The sequence below is a fragment of the Sus scrofa genome, chromosome 4, assembly GCF_000003025.6.
Source record: "Sus scrofa isolate TJ Tabasco breed Duroc chromosome 4, Sscrofa11.1, whole genome shotgun sequence".
Taxonomy (NCBI): Eukaryota; Metazoa; Chordata; class Mammalia; order Artiodactyla; family Suidae; genus Sus; species Sus scrofa.
In genome coordinates, this window is record NC_010446.5 from 10,352,027 (window position 1) to 10,377,046 (window position 25,020).

Consider the following 25,020-nt stretch of genomic DNA (forward strand, 5'->3'; position numbering starts at 1 on the left):
CAAGGCGGAGATGGTGTTTATATACACAGAGGGATGCTGCTCAGGAATTCATTCCAGCGGCTGAGAGTAGGGCTGTTTGTATGTTTGGTGGTGTTTAAGCAGTTGTGAGGAATAAATGGTTATTTTTTATCAAAGCCAATATTAATTACAGTTTATTTGTTTAAAGAACTCGTTTTTGCATCATTATACAGAATGGCAGGCCTCAGCCACCTCCTGTCTGATTTATTCCACATTTCTTGGTGGGCTTGATAAATGTGTTCACAAGGAAATGTCCCTTTTTTGAGGAAGGAAACAAGCAGCAGTTTGTTTGGAAAACAAGTGTATTTACCGCAAGTAAACATCATTCCTGAAACGGTCTTGAATGTGTGCTTGTTAAAAATGGGAGAGATAAGCTTCTTAAAACATACTCTTCGGGGAGTTCCCGTCTTGGCTCATCAGTTAACGAACACGACTAGGATCCATGAGGATGTAGGTTTGATCCCTGGCCTCGATCAATAGGTTAAGGATCTGGCGGTTCTGTGTGCTGTGGCATAGGTTGCAGACGTGGCTCGAATCTTGTGTTGCTGAGGCTGTAGCTCTGATTTGACCCCTAGCCTGGGAACTTCCATATGTTTACAGCTGTGACCCTTAAAAAAAAAGTGCTCTTCAGTAGTTCCCATTGTGGCTCAGCAGGTTAAGAACCCAAGGTAGTCTCCATGAGGATGCTGGTTGGATCCCTAGCCTTGTTCAGTGGGTTAAGGATCCAGCATTACCAAAGCTGCAGTGTAGGTCACGAATGCAACTTGGATCCGCTGTTGCTGTAGCTGTGGCGTGGGAGCTGCAGCTCCCGTTTGACCCCTCGCCTGGGAGCTTCCATATGCCGCAGGTGTGACCATATAAAGAAGGGGGGGGGGACATGCTCTTCAACCTCAAGTAATCTTGAATCACGTAAGAAACTTACATTTAATTCAACTTGGTGGTTAGAGGAAAGGGATCGAAAGTAAATGGGAATGGAGGACAATAGGATTCTAGTAAAATAAATGGGAAATAATTATACAGTAGATTCGAAAAACTCCTTAAAAAAATCTGAGGATCAAAGCAAGCCTGTCCACCATATTATTATTGTGTTATGTTGGCTGCATTGCTATTGCCCGTGGGAGGCTTCTCTTATACATCAATTTGCAATGGAAAGTTTGCTCAGGCCATGAAGAAATTGCTGAAAGAATTGGAAAATTAGTAGGGAGGGGGCTGAGGTAGGGAGAAAGGAAAGAAACACAAAGAGAAAGAAAGAAAGAAAGGGAATCTTACACTGTGAAGCCATGTGCCCAGCTCTGCCAGAGGGCAGCACCTTAAATGTCAAACAGCAGGCTTTCTCTTCTCTAGGATGGCTATGGACGGAAATTCGGTTTTGCCCAAATATGTCCTCAAGTTTCCTCCTCTTAAGACGGCTCTGCTCGCTGGCTTCTGGGTCTTAATGACAGTCGCTATTCACTTGTCACTTAAAACAGTCTCCTTGGCCAGTTTTTATACATGAACCTACCTTTTCTCCAGAAATCAATTAGGAAGAGTTTGTACGTTACATTTTTTTCCCCCAATGGCTCATCGCAGGGAAGATTCTAAATTCACAGTACACAGTATTTCGCCTTCTGGGTTTCTTATCAGCCCCCAAGTATGTGTGTATGGATAACCAGAAAAAATTTCTTCGCTCTTGGGGTTTTCTGTCGCTGTGACTGCAGCCCGGGGTGCCTGACCACAGGGACGAGGTCAAATGGTGATGCCGTGTGGTCGTGGTATGGTCAGTACAAGGCTTTTGAGGGACTTTTCCTCCTGAACCACTGCCACGTTCAGTAAAAACCTCTGAGTTTCATGATTCTTTTATTGTTATCTTGTACCACAGCCTTCGGGCTCCGGTGGCAATGACATTTAGGAATTTTTTTTTTCTGCTTCACTTGCTGAAAGATACAAGACATTAGTGAAAGCCTTGGTTTAGGACTCATGGCTTAAAGTGGTTTATAATCACTGTCTCTTCATGTTTTGTTTCAGAATTTTTTGGGGGGGAATAAATAATAGAGTACATGTTACCTCCCCCCCCCCCCATGCAGAAAGTACACAGTAAAAACCCCTTTCCCACCCAGGTCCATGCCTCGAGGGGGACCAGGATCAGCAGCTTGGTCTGTGTCCTCTCAGAAATAATTTAAACATGGACATCCCCCCCCCCCGCTTTTTAATTCAAATCCTTGTACACCATGAATATGGATTTTCATTTTGCTTTTATCCCAAAATAATTTATCTTGGAAATGTCCAAAGTCAGACAAAAAAAAAAACTTCTCTCATTTTTATGGCTCTCGTTTAGAACGTCCGTCATTTATTAACTAGTCCCCTAGTGATAAGCCCTGAGCTTGCTCTCGACATACATGTTCCTGTAGCGGAGACTCTTCTACACACACGGCATCGCATTTCCTTCCTTCTGCAGATGCTCACTGAGCACCAACTCCGGGCGAGGCCGTGTCCTAAATTCTGGACTATACAGACCCCACTCTCACAGAGCTTGCATTCAAAGTGGGGACCCAGCAGACAAATAAGAAAACAAATACATCATTCACAGTTGGGGTGGTAAGTGCTGGGCTGTGAAGAAACGAATGCAGGGATCTCCACAGCCAGAGGAAAGGTGGGTTCTGGCTTGATTAGTGCAGGTCCGTACCTCTCTCCCCAGGAAGGAGGTTGTTGAGGACTCAGAGCAACGTGTTATTCCAGCTGTCTGTCCAGGGCGGAGAAGGAATTCTATTAATCTTTATTTTTCCCATCTCCTACCCAAAGCCAATGTTTTTCAACCTTTTACTATTATTATCTAAAACCCCACCCCAATGAGCTCTTTTAAAGATGTTCTTTTTCTAATAACTTTCTCCATGAATTCTTTGTTTTGTTTTGTTTTTTTAGGGTCGCACCTGCAGCATATGGATGTTCCCAGACTAGGGCATCAGAGCTGTAGCTGCTGGCCTACACCACAGCCATGGCAACACAGGATCCTTAACCCACTAAACAAGGCCAGGGATTTAACCCATGTCCTCATAGATACTAGTCAGGTTCATGACCCCTGAGCTGCTATGGGAACTCCTTTCCATGATATTTTATTACCACAGATGCTCTGTCAATTTACATATGTGACCCTTTGGAATGTCACAAGCCATGATGATATCTGAGGTTATTTCACCCCACACCCTAAGAACCAGTGCCCTAGGCCCTCCCAGAATGGAGACTTGGGCATCTGTGGCCCTCGCACTATTGGCCGGCCTGCCCGCCAGCCCAGCTGCTTCTCCACGTGGGTGGTGGTGAGATTGCAGCGGAGCCATTGTCTTGGTAGGAATCTCTTTGTCTTTGAAATAAAAAAGCCTTGGTTGGTTCTGGTCCAAGCCCTGCGATGGTGTTCGCTGGAAAACAGCCCTTGAGTGTCAGCTCGGTGGTTGGGGGAGGAGGTGGAGGGACTTGGAGCTGCAGGAAGCCGGGGTGAGAACCACAGGCCAGGGCTAGGGCACTCAGGGCTGGGCAGCGGGGGTCTCCCCGTTCTGCCCCCTCTGCGCCCCCACAGCCTTGCTGGTATTTAACATCGCAGGGGGATTTTAAAGTAAACTGGGACTCGGCACTTTTGGGTGTCAGGGAGCACAGCCGTGCATTCATTCATTCCTTCTTCACAGCAGCCATCCGCCACAGGTTATCATGTCGTGGCACTAGCCATGTGGTTAAGAGTGTCACACACAAAGCCCATAAGTGTCAGCTTCCTCCGTCTCATGCCACTTTCTCCCTCCGCCTCTGTTAAACGTGTAATTGTCATGTGGCGGCGGAATTGGCAGCGTCCTGCCTGCACCTGCTCCTGGGTGCGAGCTCTCTGCAGGCAGGTGTTGTCTCATTCATCATCGCACCCCAGCCCCTAGCATAGTGGGTGTCATGGGAGAGGCACCTGGTAAGTGATGGGCAGAGGGGTGATTGGGTGGGTGGATGGCCTGACATAAGAATACACTGACACAGGAGTAAAATTCTCTCGAAGGAGGAGGAAACCCACCAGCCTCTCCAGCTGTAACCTCTGCATCCCTGCTGTCTTGGCTGCACGAGGCCAAAACTGATTTCACCAAGATGCTAGGGGTCTCCTTGAGGACAGACTATTTTATTAGCTCTTCTCAGTCTTTATTTTCCTCCTCTTCCCACACTTGACCTTCTCTCCCTTGGTTTCCCTGCTCACCAGCAGGGTAGCAGCTCCCTCTCCCTCTCCTCTGTAGACCCCTCTTTGCAGCTCCTAATATCAGGGAGACCCAGGCCCCTGCCATACATAGGTTGCACTCCTAAATAATCTTGTCTTTCTAACAGAACTCAGGCCCCGAGGATGCAGTCATGAGCAGGAGGTTTCTGCCCTCTCTCTCTCCTCCCCCTGTGCTCAGGTCGGGAGAAGTGCAGGGTCCCCATCAGCCGGTTTGGTGCTTCCATATGCATTTTCTGGTCTAACGGTCTCCCATCTTTGTTTTCCAGCTCCAGGGTCTGAGCCACAACGTGATCTTCACCTTGGATTCCTTGTTGAAAGGAGACCTGAAGGGAGTCAAAGGAGTGAGTGTTCAGAAATTTGCTTTGCACTTCAGCTTGAGAGGATTGATTTCTTTCTCTTCTAAGATCAGAGAGGCACTTGTACCTGAAAGGCACTCTGACCATTTTCAGCATAAAAAATGCTGTTGGAAAAAGACTATTAGAAAAAAATGTACCACTTCACAGAGTGGGATTGACAGAGACGTCAAAAGGAGGGGGGCGTGTCTGCGCGGAGTCTAGGCTCCACCCAGAGGAGCCCCTGGACCCGCCTCTCAGAACCGCTGGGTCCTGCTTCGGGGACATGACCTTGACCTCCAACCCTGTTGCCTCCTGTGTAATAAGTAGTGTGATGTGTCTGAGAGTGCCCCTTGGGACATTTCAAGTGTCCTATAAAGGACAGCATTTGTGCTGAGATGTTATTTGAACATGATTGACCTTTATGCAAAAGTACATTCAATTTTATTTTCTCTTTTCTAAGGATCTCAAGAAGCCATTTGACAAAGCTTGGAAAGATTATGAGACAAAGTTGTAAGTGTGGTTTTTGTTTGTTTGTTTGTTTTTATTTGGGTGGTTGGTTGGTTCTTTATATTGTCAGAAGAGTTCCAGGAGAAACCAGAAGGACATGGCTCTGAGCCAATACCTTTGGGCAAAACACCGTTGGAAGGGCCAAGGGGCTGGCTCTGCCAGCCTAATTAGAAGTGCTCCCACCTCCTGGGCTAGTTGTCTGGAGCTAGTTGCACTTGGGCTATCAAGGGCTTTGGCATCCATGGCCAATATGAACTGTCAAGTTGTAGGTCTGTGACCTTTACAACTTTTATTATAATTAGCACATGACTATAGCCCATATACACATTTCTGGACAGCATGGCAATTAAGAGATAATAAAAATAATAGCTAGTGTCTGGACATGTGTCTGCCCACCAGGGCCTGTGCAAAGTGCTTTCCATGCATGAACACCTCACAGCAACCCTCTCAGTGTGCGCCTTTTACTGTCTGTTAATGGATTAGGGGCTGAAGCTGAGAAAGGCTGAGCCGCCCGCAGAAGGTCCCAAGGCTGGCAAGCATCGCGCTGGCATCCCCTGCAATCTGTGGGACCCTGGAGCTGGAGCTGCATGGTGTGGCTGCAGTGAGCGGCCTGCATGCCTGCCGCTTTGTGCTGGCAGGGGAGCTGCACAGGGGATTTTGGCGGGGGCCTGGCTTATCTTCATGCCCCATGGACCCCAGCACATCCCTTTATTATTATGCCTCTGAGACGGTTGTAACACCAGGCTGTGGAGTCGGGTTGGGGAGGAGGAGAAAGGTATTTTAAAAGTACTTAATAAAAATCTTGGCTTTAAACTCAGATGACTATAAACATAAGAGAATAAAGCATTTCCATAGGCAGCACTAATAGCAGAATGAAAACACAAGCAGAAGAAAACCAAATTCAGGATTAAATTCTCCCCACCCCCACCCCCAACCACTTCTTTTCATTGCTTGTGTAATAAATGCATTGTCAGGGGCTTGCTGCCTTAGGAGTACTCTGGGGCTTCGGCAGTTACAAACGCAGCTGAGAACAAGACGGCTCCTGAAACGGTCAGCGGATAGAACTGAGTGCCATGTGCCGTTGCGTCAGGCCACGTGTCTTCGTGTTGGGCAGTGCGTCGTGAGTGCTCACATGCTGCTGGCCCAGAGGCACCTGCACACGTGTGGAAGGAATGAGAACTGAGGACTTGGGAGGAGCGAGGGGCCCGCAAAAGGGCCCGCAAAGGAGCTGTGGTGGCAGCTCCTTTGTAGGACGTAGGAACAGCAGGATGCGATGTGTGCTCTATCGGCTACACTGCTCCCAGAATTAGGTGTTATCACTGCATGGATATTGAAGTCTATGTGTTGGCCAAAGGCCTGGGTGTGCCTGCTGGTCAGGATTGGGAATATCTTAGAATGTGGGGCATTTCACAGCAATCCACGTGCCCCCACACCACTTCTCTGTCACAATATGAACTTACCTGGCCATTCGCTTGTCTGCATTGTCCTCTAGAATCTGGCTCAGTGAGGCCAGCGACCATAGCGTCCCTGGTGTGGTGTCTGCCTCCCAGTTGGCAGCAGAGTCTGGCATGGAGTTGGCACCCAGGGACTGTTTACTGAAGGAACCAAGCAATTATCCAGACCTGTTAGAGGAATAGTGAATTGAGTGGATCCTGTTTTTAGGACCTCACCAGGGAGATTTTAGTTTTGTCTTTTTTTTTTTTTTTTTAATACATCTCTGTTAACGAATTTTCCTAAGATAGACTGTTTCTCACAGGCATACAGAGGTGCAAGAAGAAAAAACGTATGTTTGTGTACTTGACATAGTAGGACTCACTTGATCACGAGTTACCGAAAACGAAATAACTTATGGGGGGGAGTTAATTTATTGGCTTTGGTAACCAAGGAGGCTGGGCCTTTTCTGTGGCCTCCCATTTAGAACTCGGGAGGCGGTGAGGTGTCGTGGTTTCCATGACAGACTTGAGAGTCAGAGGTCCATGCAGTGCCATTTATCAGTTTTGTGATTTTGAGCCAAGATCCTTAACTCTGTTGATCTCACCTGTAAAATAGTCTAAAAATGACCTGCTTTTCAGTGTTTTGGGGAGGACAAGATCACGTGTGGAAGCAGCTGTCACAGTTGGCTAGCAGAGGGTGTATAATGAATGGTTCCTATTCAGGGTTTTTTTGGGTTTTTTTTTTTTTTTTTTTTTTTTTTTTTGTCTTTTTGCCTCTTCTAGGGCCGCTCCCTCGGCATATGGAGGTTCCCAGGCTAGGGGTCGAATCGGAGCTGTAGCCACCGGCCTACGCCAGAGCCACAGCAACGCGGGATCCGAGCCACGTCTGCGACCTACACCACAGCTCACAGCAACGCCGGATCCTTAACCCACTGAACGAAGCCAGGGATGGAACCCCAACCTCATGGTTCCTAGTCGGATTCGTTAACCACTGAGTCACGACGAGAACTCCGCTATTCAGTTTTTTAATGGGCATTTGTTATTTGGTCCAAACGATACATGTACGTATACATGAGACATGTGTTAAGACCTCCTCTGACTGCATGTGACAGAAACCCCAGATGACAGTGGCTTCAGCGAAGGAGGTAAAGCCTTCTCGGTGCGCGGCCAGGCACCTGTCACAGCACTGCTCACAGGACCTACAGCCTTGTCTGGCTGGTCATGTGTCTGAATGGGCCTCAGCATCTGAGTTGGTGACACGGATCTTTTTCTAAGGATGAGGAGGAGAGTGGCCCTTCAGCGAGCAGCGAGCGTGCTGCTGATGGGCAGATGCAGCCGCCGTCTGCCCGCCGCTCCTCCCCCCGTCCCTCCCTGTCCTCTGTCCAACCTTAGCGCTCCCTGGTTCAGCGCCACGTCCCTCGGAGTTCTCTTGCCGTTGTCTCTCGGCTCCCCTGCGGTGGGTTGCCGGGTTGCCGTGGTGGGTGAGGCGCTTCAGCGCTCTTGATCATCCACCCTCGCCATCACGTTCCCTCCACCCTTCGTCCAGTAAGATTAAGGCAGTGATTTGTGGTTAAACCAGTTGTCAGTGTGTATATTTTTGTGAGTATAAATAGTCCTCGTTGACTTGAAGGGTGTATTATGATTGAATTTCCACTCTCTCTTTTTTTTTTTTTCCCCCTTTTGTCTTTAGGAGCATACCAACAGCCCTGGAAAGTTCTCTGTCCGGGGGTCGAATTTGAGCTGCAGTGGCCACCTACGCCACAGCCACTGCAACTCAAGGTCTGAGCCGTGTCTGCAACCTGTATCACAGGTTGTGGCAACGCCGGATCCTTAACCCCCTGAGAGAGGCCAGGGATCGAACCCGCATCCTCCTGGATGCTAGTCAGGTTCACAACCTGCTGAGCCACAGCGGGAACTCCCTGAATTTCCACTCTCATAGTATTTTTTTTTTTTTTCCTTTTTGTCTTTTTGTCTTTTGTTGTTGTTGTTGTTGCTATTTCTTGGGCCGCTCCCGTGGCATATGGAGGTTCCCAGGCTAGGGGTTGAATCGGAGCTGTAGCCACCGGCCTACGCCAGAGCCACAGCAACGCGGGATCCGAGCCGCGTCTGCAACCTACACCACAGCTCACGGCAATGCCGGATCGTTAACCCACTGAGCAAGGGGCAGGGACCGAACCCGCAACCTCATGGTTCCTAGTCGGATTCGTTAACCACTGCGCCACGACGGGAACTCCCTTCACTCTCATAGTATATTTTTTGATGTTTCTTAATGAAGTAATTGCTTCGTTTCTTTGTTTACTTAGTTCTATATGAATCTTTCGTGAATTTTTATTACCTAACAGCCAGTACTTATTAATGTTTCCGCTTAGAAAACACGTGCTTTTTATTCTTGTGATGGTTATATACTGATTACCTCGTGTCCTCTGTCAGTTCCTTCTTTGCTCTGCTGGAGACGCCTTCCAGGGCTCTTTAGATCAGCAGAACAGTTTCATCCTGGGGCTCCCCTTAGTGGTAGATCTCCTGTCTCCTCTTTGCTGGTCTGTCTCACATTTCAAGGTCACACGACCTCCAGGCTTTTCCAGGGAGTGGCTCTGAAGCAGGAGAATGTTCAGGTTTTGGCGTGTTCAACAATACCTTCCTTCTGTCAAATACAAAATTTAAATTTTACAATCATTTTCTCTCAAAATGGCAAAAGCATTGCTCCATTGTTTTCTCATTTCCAGGGTTGCGAATGGAAAAAATCTGATGCTTCTGATTTCCAGTCCTTTGCATGTGATATGTACAATTTTTTGGGTATTTTCAGTTAGAAAAGGTTGAGGTCTTCTCTTTACTCAAGGAAAAGTGACTGTCAGAATCACTTCGTGCCAGCCCAAATGTAAGGGAATGTATATGCATCCGTTCGTGTGTGAGACCAACGTTAAAATGTAGCAAGTTTCCTTGGTGAAAACCCACGCAGTTGTGTTGGTTCTCTTTGAACTTAAAGAGTTTTCGCTTTTGATGGATGCCACCAATTTAAGAGTTCCTGCCTCTTGCCTCCAGGAATTAAGAAGTAACCAAGTGGTTCTCATTAAAGGAAAGTCATGGGTGTGTTTTTCTAAATGATGGCATCTGTTTTAATTACAGTACAAAAATTGAGAAGGAGAAAAGGGAGCATGCCAAACAGCACGGGCTCATCCGCACGGAGATCACCGGGGCCGAGATCGCGGAAGAAATGGAGAAGGAGAGGCGCCTCTTTCAGCTGCAGATGTGCGAAGTAAGGACCGACTTTTCAGCCCTGTCCCCAGTTCCATTAGCTGGCGTCGTTCCTGCCAGTCAGCGGTGTCTGCGCTTAAGTGCAGGCTGTGTTCGATGATTGGAGAAGCACACTGTTTCTCAAGGATTCTAATCTCCGTTTTTCTCCAAGCCTTTTGGGATCCGCTGTGTGACTCTTGTCTCATGTTTTGAGCCCGGGTCCTATGGGGCTCTTTAAGCCAAAACAGGATTATTTGGTGAGAACTTTAATATTGCTTGCGAGTGAGTGTGGCAAAAAAAGTTTTGTTGAGGGGTAACATTGGTGAATATTAAGTTTTACTTAATACTGGCACAGGTGTAGAGCATGGTTAGTTTTTTGTTGTTTTTTTTTAACCATGTGTCCCGTTGGAATGAAAACTTAAATGACGTAGTCATCAAGAAAGTCTGAGTTCGTGGGAAAAAAAAATGGACCGAAAGCATGTTGCCTTAGATGTAGGGCACTGGTTCTCAAACTGGGTTCTCGCAAACGCTGGCATCCCTTGACCTAGAGGTCAGCCCATCCTGATACTGAGTAATGGAATTCCTTTGGAAGTTTTCAGAAAACAGTGACGTGGAGAGAATGCTCTCCGTTTCAAGTTTGCCTGCCTTCATTTTCTTTTCTTAATTTCTACCCCCTTCATAAGTCTTTGGCTCCTTCTTGAACTTGAACTATTCACCAACACTTCCACAAAATAAAACAAGTGAACAAGAAGCGGATCAGAAAATCTTGGCCAGTTGGGAAAATCAGAGCCACTGGTGTTTCGTGACTATAAACTAATAACCATCATTTTTATTTATTTCATCTTTCAGCTTTTAGTAGCCAAAGTACTTTCCAATTCACCTCTTTGGTCTAAAAGCATATTCCTTGAAGAGAATGCCTTTGTCTTGCCATCCTTCTTTCAGGTTTTTGAGCACATGAGCTATGTATGAGTTTGAGATCCACTGCACCGGGGGAAAATAATCAGTTCTTCCAGAATGTTTTGCTGTGTTTGATTTCCGCTTGTCTCGCAAACTAATCTCAAGCATTTACAGGATGCTAACATGCTAATCAATTTGTTTGGTACACTTGCAACTGTGTCAAATTGGTATTCCCTAAAGTAAGCGCACGCTGTCTGGCGGCAGCCAAGCCTCAGTAACTTGTGTAGATTCGTGATGGGCCCCCCCGTGACTGAAGAGCCCTGTCTGTAATGATTAATGGACAATTCTGTTTTATTTCCACAGTATCTCATTAAAGTTAATGAAATCAAGACCAAAAAGGGTGTGGATCTGCTGCAGAATCTGATAAAGTATTATCACGCTCAGTGCAAGTAAGTGGAATATCGCAAGCATGATGATTAGCCCAACCAAGGACCCCTTCCCTTCGTTGCTTTTCCTTTTTCTTTTGGTGGCTGCCTGGTGGCATATGGAGTTCCCCAGGGCCATGGATGAGATCTGAACCGCAGTTGTGACCTATGCCAGGTCCTTAACCCACTGTGTCAGGCCAGGGATTGAACCTGCATCCCAGCGCTCCAGCGATGCCACCAGTCCCTTTGCAACTTAGCAGGAGCTCCCACTGATTTTCTTAATTCTTTCCTTCCTGGTCTTAATTTGGTCACTCTCCCTAACAGTAGGGTGACCTTGCACAGCCAAATGAGGAGAAGTAGTTTTGTCTTCCATCTACAGTGTTTTCTGTTTATCAGTCACTCGGATTAGGGCAGCTGTTTGGCTCCGCTCAAATGCTGTCTTGCAGATACTAACGCTGGCCTTGACAGCCTGTGGAAGTCTTGTTACAAATGCATGTGTCTCTGTCCCTTTGTCACTAAAGAGGCCCTTCAAGTACCTCCCTCTGCCCTTACTTGGCATTTTACGTGTTCTTGGCTCATTTGTACCACGTATTCCTACTTGGGATTGATTCTGGTTTTTCATAATCCTTGCGTGAAATTAAATACCTTGAACATTAATGATACTTTCTTTGCGTTTATACTCGGATTCCCGTGTGACTCTGGTGTATTTGGAGGGGCATTCGTTGTTCTGCATCAGCACCATCTTTGCTCGTGGTGCCCGGTTACCACCTTACTACGTTTGAGATTCTGCGGCACCGCAGTAGTTACTTCATGTTTTCTCACTGGGCTGGCTTTCATGGGTTTTATGATAGAATTTTTGTCTGAAAATGTGTCTGCTCCTATTCAAGTCTGTGCTGAGTCCGTGGAAGTTACGGAGAAGATAGTGCAAGAACTTTGCAGAGTGGCCCAGGTAGATTAGTGTAAAGGTCATTAGGACAAGGTCAAGTGCTCTTACTGTCCAGGAAGGTGCAATTCATAATCCCCTTCCATCGATCGTCTCTCCTGCTCTCGGTGATCGTGTTGTGTCCAGGGAGGGCTTTTTGTTCGACGGAAACGTGTTAGGAGTCAGCATTGATAAGATGGGAAAAGCACCAGTCAGGCAGATAGATGGGTTCGAATCCTGGCTCTGCAGCCGGGTAACTGGGGTCTGTATCGAGTGCTTCTCTAAACCTCCGTATCCTCAACTGTCAGGTGGGGGTTAAGGTTCATAGCGGACCCACCTTGGGTTTTTCGAAGATGTGAGAATCCAGCGAGATGACCCGTGTGGACGAGGCGCCTCCCCAGTGTCGTCTCGACGTGGCTGGTTGCTGCTGGGGTGATCCCGAGTGGCAGTGAAAATCAGTCATTCGCATGTTGCACAGGATTGTTTGTCTTCAGGGAGGTAAAACGTTTAATGACCAAATTGCTATTTACACAAATTCGATTTGACTTTTTTGTTCTTTTCAAAGTCAAATCCTCCTTGTGCAAAAGTGTCAGATACAAAAATAATGTGGAAAGATTTTCAGGTAGAAAAGTTTCAGATATAAAAATAAGTTAAAGATTTTTGCATTTATAAGATAATTTTGCCTCTGGAAGCCTTACACCGAAGGCATGGACAGACCTTTGCCTTTGTAGCATAGTGAGGTGCTCGTGAAACTCTGAAATGTGTGGTGGCAGTCCCTGATTTTAGTTTAGGCTGGAAGTTTTCATCTTGATCAGCTTCAGTTTTCCTAGAAACAGGTCATTGCTTTACAACTTTCACAGAAATAAGTGACTCTTTCTGTTTTCTCAGTTATAACACTTGAGCAGCTAATTTCAGAAATACCTTTTTTTTTTCCCCTTAGGGCTGCACCTGTGGCATATGGAAGTTCCCAGGCTATGGGGTCAGATCGGAGCTGCAGTTGCCGGCCTACACCACTGCCACAGCAGAACCGGATCTGAGCTGCATCTGTGACCAAAGCTGCAGCTCACTGAGGAAGGTCAGGGATCGAACCTGCATCCTCATAGATATTAGTCAGGTTCTTAACCTGCTGAGCTACGATAGGGTCTCCCAGGAATGTCTTTTGATCTCAGAATCTCTGAGTCACAGAGGAGGGTTTAACCTACACAAACTGAAGTTCCCCCCCCCCAAAAAAAATAAGATGTTTTGTAAACTAGGCATACATTAGCCTTTGCTGGTAAAGTTGGAAAGAGGAGCAGCTCTCACCTACACAGATATGTGTCCTGCCTTTACTCTTGGCTTTTTTTCCCTTCTGCAAATATTTCCTGAGGCCAGGTACTTTGCTAGGTTCTGGGGTACAGAGATGAAACAAGGTTTCTGCCCTTAGCAGTTAATTGTCTGGTACAGGAAGTGAAATAACCCTAATGAGACTGAACAGTGACTGATAACACAGGGCGTCCAGAGGAGGAGAGCCTTCTGGCCAGGGGGAATCTGGAGGAGGTGGCTGGACTTGGAGGATGGTTGGCATTTGGCCACTGGAATCTGGCAGAAGCATCTACCCTGGGGCAGAGAGAGGTCAGCAGAAGGAAAACCCTGCACAGTAAAAACCTCCTTGTGGGGAGAGATTCAAAGGCATCCATTAGTAGAACTGGATTATAATGTAATTCAACCCGAGCTGCCCCACGGTTGAACCTCATGAACTCCATCACAGCAAGAAACCAGCATAGCTTTCTTTTGAGGACTGCTCTTATTCTTTCCTACTTCAGTCAATCCCTCCAAACCCTTAATAGTTGTATAGCGGACCTATAAAGCATCCTCTACTTAGATTTAAAAAAGAGAAATTTTGGAGCTCCCCGGTGGCCAAGGGGTTAAGGACTCGGCATTGTCACTGCTGTGGCTCAGATTCCCTGGTCTGGGAAATTCCACATGCTGCAGGTATTACCAAAGAGAGAGAAAGAGAGAAATCTCATGTTCTGAGAATTTATTCTAGTTCCCAGAATGGTTTTCAGTACAGTGTCAAGTGGAGCTCAAGAATGAATTTGCTCCAGGAATCTTTGTGTCGTTACAGTACTTCAGTGCGGCTACAGCTGCTATCGTGGAAAAATAAAGGGAGCAGAAAAGAAGAGCTTTTGACTCTTTGTTACCCATTTCAGCTCACCCACGCCAATTACTCTTCACTTTCAAACATGAGCATTGGCAGAATGCGATCTTCAAAACATAAATATAATTTACTGCTCACCCACTCCTTTTACCACCTAGCAAGTGTCCTTATGATCTGCAGAATCGAGAGCACTCGTAAACATCACTTTATCATCCTTCATCATACGGATAATAATAGCTAACATTTATCACGAGCAATCAGCAAATTGTAGCTTAGAAAAGATCAGTAACTTGCCTGAAGTCACGTTCATTCATTTAAGAGATGTTCAGGAAATACGTGTCAAAACAGACAAAGCACAAGAAACCAAAGAAAATGATAAAACGGACTTTGAAGTTAAAAACTTTTCTGAGTGAAAGGGCCCTGTTAAGAAATTGGAAAGATAACCCACAGGAGAGGAGAACATATTTACACATCATTTCTCTGATATGGGTCTAGTACCCAGGACATGAAAAGAACTCTTGAAACTCAACAACAAAGAGGTAAACAGCTCAATTTTAAAATGGGCAAAGAATTTGAATAGCCATTTCTCCAAAGAAGAATGGAGACCAAATGGTCCAAAAGCCCGTGGAGCCGTGGTCAACGTCATTGGTCATCAGAGCTTTGCAGCTCAAACCACAGTGTGATACCGCATCACACCCACTAGGACAGCTCAGACTACAGACCCGAGCAACACAACAGAGAGTATTTCTCGGGGGAAAAATAAATCGGAATCCTCGGTACCTTGCAGGTAGACATGTAACTGGGGCAGCTGCTTCGGAAGAGTCTGTCAGTTCCCCACAAAGTTAACCATAGAGTCGTATGACCTAGCAATTCCAGTTCCCAGGTGTAGACCCATCATAACTGAAGGCAGGCATTTAACAAAGATGTCTTCATGCGTGTTCGGTGGCAGCATTATTCGCAATAGCTAAAATGTGGAAACCCCCACATAGCCAGCAGCGGATGGGTAGGAGAGCAGACTGGGGTATAGCCGTAAAAGGGAGTGCCCTTCATCCACAGAAGGAGTGCAGCATGATGCGTGCTACCACGTGGATAAACATCTACAACATTATTCTAGGTGAAAGGAGCCAGGCGCAGGAGGGTACCTATGGTCGGATTCCATTTCCGTGAAATGTCCAGGAAAAGGCAAGTCCATTGAGACAGAAAGCAGGTTGTTATTTGCTGGGGGAAGAGAGAGAAATTGGGAGTCACTGCTAACAGGTATAGTGTTAGTTTTGGGGGCGATGGAAGTAGGTTCTGGAATTAGGTGGTGCTGACAGGTGCATAGCCCTGTGAATGTACTCAACTAAAAACTACTGACCTGTGGAGTTCCCGTCATGGCACAGTGGTTAACGAATCCGAATAGGAACCATGAGGTGGCGGGTTCGATCCCTGGCCTTGCTCAGTGGGTTAAGGATCCGGCGTTGTTGCGTGGTGTAGGTCGCAGATGTGGCTGGGATCCCGTGTGGCTGTGGCTGTGGCTGTGGCATAGGCCGGCAGCTACAGCTCCGATTTGACCCCTAGCCTGGGAACCTCTATATGCCATGGGAGCGGCCCAAGAAATGGCAAAAAGACCAAAAAAAAAAAAACCTACTGAACTGTGTGCTTTGGTGGTGGGGGCGGCTTTTTGGCCATGGCTTCAGCATGTCGAAATTCTCGGGCCAGGGTTCAAACCACAGCCATAGCAGTGACAACGCCACGTAGTTATGCTGTAGGCCTCCAGGGAAGTCCAAAATGGTGAATTTTATGTTACCTGAACTTTGTCTCAATTTTTTAAATGAAAAAATAACAAGACAAAAATAAAGATTCATGGCACTTACAGTGAGAAGTTGACAGAACAAGGCTTGAACCCCGGTCTCTAACTTCAGAGTCCATGCTTTTAGTATGTGACAGATTCTGATTTGCGAAGCCCAAAGTTAGGTCTGGGTGCCGTTGCATTTTTTAATATGCCTCATGTGAGCCGGGATGCCCCTCTCTCCTGTCTCTTCATCTAAACTGTCGAGGTCTATTTGCAGCTCTTCAGTACCTACGCTGCCTCCTGTGCATTCAGGTTCTCAAACACCACGGGGCACACATGGGATGTAACTGGGAGAAGGTGTCCCGTGACCTAGACAGCTGCAGGTCAGCACCTGACCCAGTCCAGGCCTGAAGCTTAGAAACCAGCCTCTCCTGACGGGTTGACGGTTGATTTGTCAAGAGGTCCCTTTGGTTTTTTGGCTTTGAAGGGCGGGGGGTGTCTTTTTAGGGCTGCGCTCTTGGCACATGGAGGTTCCCAGGCTAGGGGTTGAATTGGAGCTATAGCCGCCAGCCTCCACCACAGCCACAGGAATGCCAGATCTGAGCCGAGTCAACAACCTACACCAACACTCACAGCAACACCGGATCTTTAACCCACCGAGGGAGGCCAGGGATCCAGGAATTGAACCCGCTTCCTCTTGGATACTAGTCAGGTTCGTTACTGCTGAGCCCTGACAGGAACCCCTGGGGTTTTTTTTGTTTGTTTGTTTTAATGTGCTTTATAGTTTGAGTTATTTTATAGAACCATACTCTCTCTGTTACTCCAAGATACCCTACCTTCTTTGGAAAATAATAGAATGCTCTCTGAATCTTTCGCTCTTTGGCCGAAGCAGTACCTTTTTCTGAGCCCAGTAGGACACATGATGAAGGGGTATCAGGACTGGTCTCTCTCTCTTTTAAATTAAAAGCAGAGAGAATATAGTGTTTTCCTTTCCCATCATTGCTCAGAATGACTTAGGAGAGAAGTCATGTACGTAGCAACTCTCTGAGGATGGAGAATGTTCTGGTTTGTTCTCAGGAGGATGCATCCTGCCTGATGGATGATGACTGTGTCAGACACTCTGGAGCTTGCTCTCTGCAGCTGGGGATGTGTGACGGCCCATCTGTGTAAATGAGAGGGCCATTCTGCCCATCGCTTGGCCACTGATCTTTTGCTGGCACCCTCTGTCATTAAAATACGGTCGTATTTCTTTCACGCTGCCCCTTTAAAAATGCGTCCCTAAGGTCAGAGAAGTGATGAAGCCGCCTTTGCTGGCGTATGGCCATCGTGTGTTGAGCTGCTTCTCTGAGCCTGGAATGTTAGGCACATTCTCCTGGTGCTCAGAGGAACTCTCCAGGTCCTGGGTAAGGACGTGGAGGCACAGGACTCCAGAGGTTTTGCTGCCATTCACTGGAGAGCAGGGTTTGGACCCAGATCAGATCTGCCGTGTTTTGTGATTACCTGTGCTCCAGAGTCAGAGAACCTTAAACTCTGATCCCAACTCTGCACGTGATGCTGGATGACCTTGTCACCTGCTTGGCCGCTCTAGGTCTGTTTCCTTCTCTGTCTTACAGGTTAATAATTAGAACTGCCTATCCCGTTGGGTTTTAACAAGACCTTTAAAAGGGGTTATTGCAAGGATTGTGCGTAACAGTGACTGGCACGGAGTAAATACTCAATTCCGTGCAAGCTGCCATCATTATTATTACTACTGTGAAGCGTCATCACCTACTTTCCAAATTATTTCAGTAGTTGACAGGGAAATTGGCAAAGGGACAAGGGGGACGTCATGCGCTAATAGCTCGTTTCCCCCCGTGCTGGGGAAGCGTTCTCATGTTCAAGTTGAGTGACAGGTCATCAGCGCCAACCCCTGTGCTTCCTTTTCCAGTAACAGGACCCTTTCCTCTCGAGTAGCTCATCTGATGCCCCTTGAAGCCGGAAAATGGCCACCTTTGGAGATGAGCGTGCTCGTCCTCAGACTGGGTCGGTAGCCTGCCCGAGGTCAGGCAGGCAGTCAGGTTGGGAGCCCAGACACCCCGTCCGTGACTCCTAAGCCTGTGGATTTCCGCTGAACCCAGAGCCAGCTCACAGAGAGGCAGGAAGGGAGCAGAGAAGCTAGTACCGTCGTGGTGGACGGCTGTGGCTCTGAATCCCACCCAGCCCCCCCGGACTGCTCACCAGAGGGCCCGTGCAGTGGACAGCCCGTTGGCCTTTGCGCTTTATGGTGGCCCTCACCCCTGTCGGGCTGTGTTCCCCAGTAGGTTCTCGTCCTCACTCCTGCTTCGCAGGAAAAGCTAGCCCTGAATCCCCATCTGAAAGGGGCTCCGCTCAGCCCTGTGCTCCCTGCTGAGGGTCAGTTCTTTGATCTTGTTTTGCCCGAGTAATACATGGTCCTTTGTAGAAGATGTTTAGAGAACGAAGTTATCAAAAGGGAAAGAAAATACTCTTCTTGCTCAGAAGGTGGATTTTTGTGTATGATTTGTTTTGTGTGCAGCAATTGCACCGAGCCGTGGGTTATGATGACACCTCATGGTTTTTCTTCGTCTGGGTTTGTGATGTTCTGAAGAATTTAAGCACAGGCAAATGGACCGTTTGCGTCTTTCATCAACTTTTTAATTGGAATTTGCCCCCCTTCCAGCTTGCTCTCACTGCTGTTGCAAGAACTTTGCATTTTTATCACCACCACCTCAGACTGAAACAGTGCCCTCTTTCTCTGTAAAATGTGTGTTTTATGACAGTCCTTGCGTGCTGTGCACATCTGTTGGCTCCGACTTGACCTGGAGCACTATGGTCCGATAGGACTGTCCCACGTGATGGAAATGCTGGTATGCGTTGCCGTCTGACATGGTCCCTGCCAGCCCCAGGTGGCGACCACGCACTTGCGATGTGGCTGGTGAGGCTTCCTGAAGTGAGTTTTACATTTACTCACTTGTAACTAAATTGGCTGCCTGTGGCCCGTGGCAGACACGGCGTTGGAAAAGGAGCATCCGCGCTTCAACCCCCCTTCCTTCTGTTTTTAACATGGCGATTAACTTCCCTTCATGTTGAAAGCGAAAATGAAACACCTTGACAAAAATATCTTCAAAGAATCCGTGTCCCTCTGAGAAAGAAATGACTCCTCTGATAAACCTCTGCAGCTCCAGGGAAGGAAACCAGCCTTTACGGAGCATCTCCCCACCACCTGGCACTCTGCTGAGTCATTGCACATGTGTTGTCTGTATCATTCACCCCGTTTCATACAGATGACATGGGCACAAGTTCAGTCACTTGCCAAAGTCCCATAGCTGGTACGTCCTGAAGCACAGATTCTAGGCTATAAATCCCAACACCCTTGCTTTTTCTGTTGTAAGACGTCCTGACAACACGCATCAAGTGTTTGTTCTACTTGCAAAACCTTTCTCCAGAAATTAAGTGCAGTCTCAGAGATTAAAATGGGTTTTGCTGTGATTAACTTTGTAACCATATGTCTGCCTCCTTGGCAGACGCTCCTTCCCAGATGTAGAAGATGCTGGTTCAGGTTCATGCTGATGGGTGGCCTCCTCTCTGCAGAGCATTGCCTGCTGCTCTGGCATTGGCACTTGACCTGAGCACAAGCCAGAACTCAGTGAGCCGTGCCCTTGACGGACGGGGCTGGGGAAAGCTGCTTGGGAAGGTAGCGGCTTGGCTGAGCCAGGGCAGAATGAGAGTTGGGTAGGCAAGTGTAGTGGGGAAGGGCGTTTCAGGCAGAGGGAACAGCATATGCAAAGGCTGGGGGAACAACTGGAAATATCAGAGCATGGCTGGAAGCCAGAGTTTTTAAGGGGAAAATAGTAGGAGATAAAGCCAGAAAGATAGGAGTTCCCGTCATGGCGCAGTGGTTAACAAACTGACCAGGAACCGTGAGGTTATGGGTTCAATCCCTGGCCTTGCTCAGTAGGTTAAGGATCTTGTGTTGCCATGATCTGTGGTGTAGGTCGAAGACGCGGCTCAGATCCTATGTTGCTGTGGTGTAGGCCGGTGGCTACAGCTCCGATTTGACCCCTAGCCTGGGAACCTCCATATGCCATGGGCGCGGCCTTAGAAAAAGCAAAAAAAAAAAAGCCAGAAAGATATTCAGGAGCCAGAACAGAAAAGTTACTCAATTCTGAACTGAGAAGATTAACTTCCATCCCTGAAGGCAGTAAGGAAAACCTAAATGATAGTAGGTAAGAACTTACAGGAGTTGCCTTCATGGCTCAGTGGTTAACGAACCTGACTAGGATCCATGAGGATGCAGGTTCGATCCCTGGCCTCACTCAGTGGGTTAAGGACCCAGCTTTGCCGTGAGCTGTGGTGTAGGTCACAGAGAAAGCTTGGTCCCATGTTGCTGTGGCTGTGGTGTAGGCTGGCAGCTGAAGCTCCAGTTCCACCCATGGCCTGGGAACTTCCATATGCCACAGGTGAAGCCCTAAAAAGCAAAAAAAAAAAAAAAAAAAAAATTTACATATAGCTGTCCAATTAAACAGTTAACCAAAAAGCTCTCTTTTCTCCCATTCCTATTGCCGAAGGACTCTCTAAACCCAGGTTTCTCTTTTCTACTAAAGGTGTGAACCTTAAATGATTTGGAAACTTAGAGAATTTTGGAATGATACACAGTGTAGTTCACCGAATCTATTAAGCTGAGAAGATATGTGTGGATCCCAAAGTGAGCCCTCAGAATTCTTGGTAGTGCTTCACTCTTCGCCTCTGAGCATCTGCTCTGTGCTGGGCCCACTGTGATGTGGGGATGTGAGACCGTCCTTGTCTTCAAGGACCCCTTCCTCTCATGCCTTGAGAAATAGTCTGCCAGCAGCGTGGGGAGCATTCTAAACACAGACACAAACAGGGCTCCTGAGTTCACATGCTCAGGCAAGTAATCTCTTTGCTTGGTAGTAAGACCTCTCATGCCTTGAGAAATAGTCTGCCAGGGAGGCGTGGTTGAAGAAGCTTCCAGCAGCGTGGGGAGCATTCTAAATACAGACACAAACAGGGCTCCTGAGTTCACGTGCTCAGGCAAGTAATCTCTTTGCTTGGTAGTAAGAGCAGGGGTGTCAGAACCAGGCCCCAGACCGGATCCCGGTTCTGTCACTTAACTAGTTGTGTCGGCAGCGTGGGCAAGCTGTCTGCTCACCATGAGCCTCAGTTCTTCTTTCCTTCCTTCCTTCCTTCCTTTCTTTCTTATTATTCTTTATAGGGTCACACCCACAGCATATGGAAGTTCCCAGGCTAGGGGTCAAATCAGAGCCTCGGCTGCCGGCCTGCACCCCAGCCACAGCAATTCGCCATCCAGGCCGCATCAGCGACCTACACCACAGTTCACAGCAACACCAGATCCTTAACCCACTGAGTGAGGCCAGGGATCGAACCTACATCCTCTGGGATACTAGGGCGCATCGGGAACACTCCCTCAGCTCATCCTTTGAGTGGAGAACAGATCGAGGGGCGCGTTCGCTCATTAGGGTTGTTGTGGGCTGTAAATGAAATGACGAGAACAGTCCGCATCTGGGCGTGTGATGAAGGCTCCACGCTTGGCAGTGCTGGGAGTCATTCAGGGTGAAGTGGTGCCCCCTTTGGATACACCCAAATCTGTTGGTATCACTGATTTGACGACCTGAGTTTCACATGAGTTCGGACGAGAGGGTCATGAGGGAATTGAAGGAACGCTCACTGACTGTGCTCTGGCCTTTATTTCGCTCCTCAGTGTCCAATTCACCTTCGTGATATTCCACTGGTAAATGTATCTCTCCGTCTTTCGAAGTCAAATATGGCACAACCGGGAAACAGCTCCTGTGTGGCTGGGTATCCACATTAGGAAATGAGTGCATTGAGACCGCAGTTGTTATCTGCAGTGTCCACATGACACCTGCTAACATGTAAATGGTGCTTTTAGTTCATTCATTGGTCCGTCTTTGTAAAATACTGAAATTAGGTTTGCGTTTTATATAGCTGTATGGTAGTTTACTATTCGTATATATAGTTTTCACTATATATATGAAAGTGTTCAGATTTTTCAGGTAATTGTAGCTCATTTTTTTTTAACACTGCCAGTAAATCTCTGATGTTTCCCCTTGTAGTTTCTTTCAAGATGGCTTGAAAACGGCCGATAAATTGAAGCAGTACATTGAAAAACTGGCTGCTGATTTATATAATGTAAGTACTTTATAAAATACATGTACTTTAACTTGCCTTTGTGGATAAATAGCAGTAAATTTGAAATGCATGTTAGAAGAATATTAGAGAAAAGAAGACACAGGGAAGTGATGTCAGCATAACCTGGGCAGATAAACTTTTTTTTTTCCAGGTTTAACTTAGAGATGTCACCCCTGGGCAGATGTACCCAGGTGTGTTTTCAGGTCATTGGAGGAGTAGATGGTCCCGAATGGCTCGCCATTCTGGGTTCAGTAGCATCACATACGAATGCTCTTTGGTCAGCACTTGGAGAAAGAAATTTTATTCCTGGAAGGATAAAATTTTTTTTGGGGGGGGGGGTTTGTTGGCTTGCTTGTTTTATGTTTCCTCCTCTTTTTTCCCCTAGCATCTAGGTTTTACTTTTATAATAGGAAAATCAAAAGGAAAACTTTCGGGGGTGGGGAGGGGGACCTAGATGCATAGATAGAAATCTCAAGCACATGTTTTAGGAGTGTAATTCCATATGTTCAAATACGGTTTTGGAGTTTCCAAATGCATCCTGTGTTCTGATGGAACTGTAAAAATACACGGCTGGTTCTTTTTTCAGATTTGCTTTGGTTTTGTTTGTTTGTTTGTTTGTTTGTTTCTTCATGATCAGATTTTCTTTATAAAGTTAACATGGTTCGGGTTGCACTGAAGTTGTAAGTGACTAAGAAAAGTAGCACCCATCCCTCGCCTTGATAGAAACTCTGTAAAGGTTCACATATGCGTTAGCTCCTGGGATTTGGGTCGTTCTCGGGGTTTGTCTTCTGGCCCATCCGGTTACACTGTGGTAGTCCCATCCCGCCCTTTGAAAAACCAGAAGCAAATGACTCAGTGTTATTCCTTAACTTTGTTTACAGTAGTACTTCAGAGTTAATTGTCTAGCCTAGATGTATTATTTAATAAGAAAGCATGTTGCGTTATTTGATGATTTCAAAACTCCCTGGTGCTTTAAGATGTGAAGATGGTGCCTTTCATGTCAAAAATGAGGCCATGTCTGAAGGACTTTAATAAGGAGAAATTGAATTGTTTGCTGAGTAGGATATATTTGGCTGAATTCAAACTCTGTTCATCAATGTATAAAAAATAAGTGATCGAAATTTTTTTCTCACAGATCAAACAGACCCAGGATGAAGAAAAGAAGCAGCTGACTGCGCTCCGAGACTTGATCAAATCCTCTCTTCAACTCGATCAGAAAGAAGTAGGTGATGGGTGTTTCCGGCAGGGCTAACCGCGTCCACGGGGCCGCCCCTGTTTCCTCATCTGCAGCACAAGCCTAGTGAGAGCTTCCCGCCAGGGTGCCGCTGGGGGATGAATAAGAAATACAGGGCGGGAGTTCCCATCGTGGCGCAGTGGTTAACGAATCCGACTAGGAACCATGAGGTTGCGGGTTCGATCCCTGGCCTTGCTCAGCGGGTTAAGGATCCAGCATTGCCGTGAGCTGTGGTGTAGGTTGCAGACGCGGCTCAGATCCTGCATTGCTGTGGCTCTGGCGTAGGCCTGTAGCTACAGCTCCAATTAGACCCCTAGCCTGGGAACCTCTATATGCCGTGGGAGAGGCCCAAGAAATGGCAAAAAAAAAAAAAAAAAAAAAGACCAAAAAAAAAAATGCAGGGCGTACTACCCATCATAGAAACACAGTAGAAATGGTCTGTTAGTGCCCCTCCCCCCAATTCCATGACCAGATTTCCACCCTGGCTTTAACATGTGCGCTTCAGAGGGCACCCTCCTGGGCATTCCTATGTGCACCCCACTTCCTCCTAGATCAGCCCTGTCTTTCCTAAGAGCCACAAGGGGCCCATCTCATTTTGCCAGGGAGATAGAGGATTTTTTTTTTTTTCTTTTTTGGACCACACCGTGGCATATGGAAGTTCGCAGGGTTGAATCAGGGCTGCCACAGCCACATCAGCACCAGATCCCTAATCCACCGAGCAGGGCCAGGGGTCAAATCCACATCCTTGTGGTTCCTCGTCAGGTTCGCTACCCCTGAGCCACAAAGGGAGCTCGAGAAATACTGTGACACAGCAGAGCCCATGGAGGTTTTGCCCCGGCGTTCCGGAAGCTAAAGAGAGGTAGTCCTTGCATGTTGAAATGAAGTGTGCAGTGCAAGGCAGGTGTTAGAGGAATACAGTACAGATCCTTAATTATTAATCTCATTTGTTCATTGGTTTGGTCAAACATTTGGTGAATACCTGGTGTGTGCCAGCCACTGTTCCAGGCATCAAGCTCTAGTCAGACAGCTTGCGGAGAGTAGAGGGAGCCAGCCCTTTGACCCAGCAGTTGGACCTAAAGTGGTATCGATGCTGGAAGAGGTGAGGAGGAGGCGTGCTAGGAAGCAGAGGAAACCAGAGACCTGAGAAACTGCCGGGCACGCTCAGCAGGCTGCCCACAGCTTGGAGCCATGAGAGATGCAGCCCCTGAGGTGAAAACTCAGACCTGATGGTGGAGGACCTTGGCCGCACACTCACAGGAGGCACGTTCAGGAGTGGGCACCATTTGTTCCGTGGGGGAAGAGAAACAGTTGCCTGTTTATGCGATGAAATTATTATGGATTCAGTTTAAGTACAGTATTGAAAATGCCGTATTTAGTAATAATCACACAAAATACCACATTTTTATATTGTCAGCTCCTCATCATATTATCTCAGATTGACAAACCGACTATTTGTAAATTCCTAAAATTTCTGAAAGGGGTTCAGGAGTCCAAAACAAAAACAAACCAGGCCTCCCCACAAACCACGGGAAGCCCTGCACTGGCAACACTCATCTTTAAGCAGCCTTGAGGGTTCTCCTGATGGCGCAACGCTAGCCCTCTCCTCCTGCCTCCCCAAAACCAGTTTTTATACACACATCGGGTTTTCGTACAGCAAGAGGAGACTGCAGCCCTGTAACCCTGAGCCCCTGCCAGCCCCTGGAAGCAG

General features: G+C 47.2%; 1 protein-coding gene across 15 annotated transcripts in view; it reads left to right on the forward strand.

Annotated features, from left to right (window-relative positions):
* Positions 1-25,020, forward strand: part of ASAP1 (ArfGAP with SH3 domain, ankyrin repeat and PH domain 1) — a 348,069-nt gene that overhangs the window by 248,167 nt on the left and 74,882 nt on the right. For all 15 annotated transcript variants that reach the window (XR_002343078.1, XM_021088910.1, XM_021088909.1 and 12 more), the window contains 6 exons: positions 4,498-4,572; positions 5,027-5,076; positions 9,630-9,759; positions 10,998-11,083; positions 22,003-22,078; positions 23,214-23,300. Coding sequence is in view for 14 of the 15 variants with exons in the window: in XM_021088910.1 (XP_020944569.1) it covers positions 4,498-4,572; positions 5,027-5,076; positions 9,630-9,759; positions 10,998-11,083; positions 22,003-22,078; positions 23,214-23,300 (504 nt within the window). In the remaining variant the exon portion in view is untranslated. The remainder of the gene's footprint in view (positions 1-4,497; positions 4,573-5,026; positions 5,077-9,629; positions 9,760-10,997; positions 11,084-22,002; positions 22,079-23,213; positions 23,301-25,020) is intronic.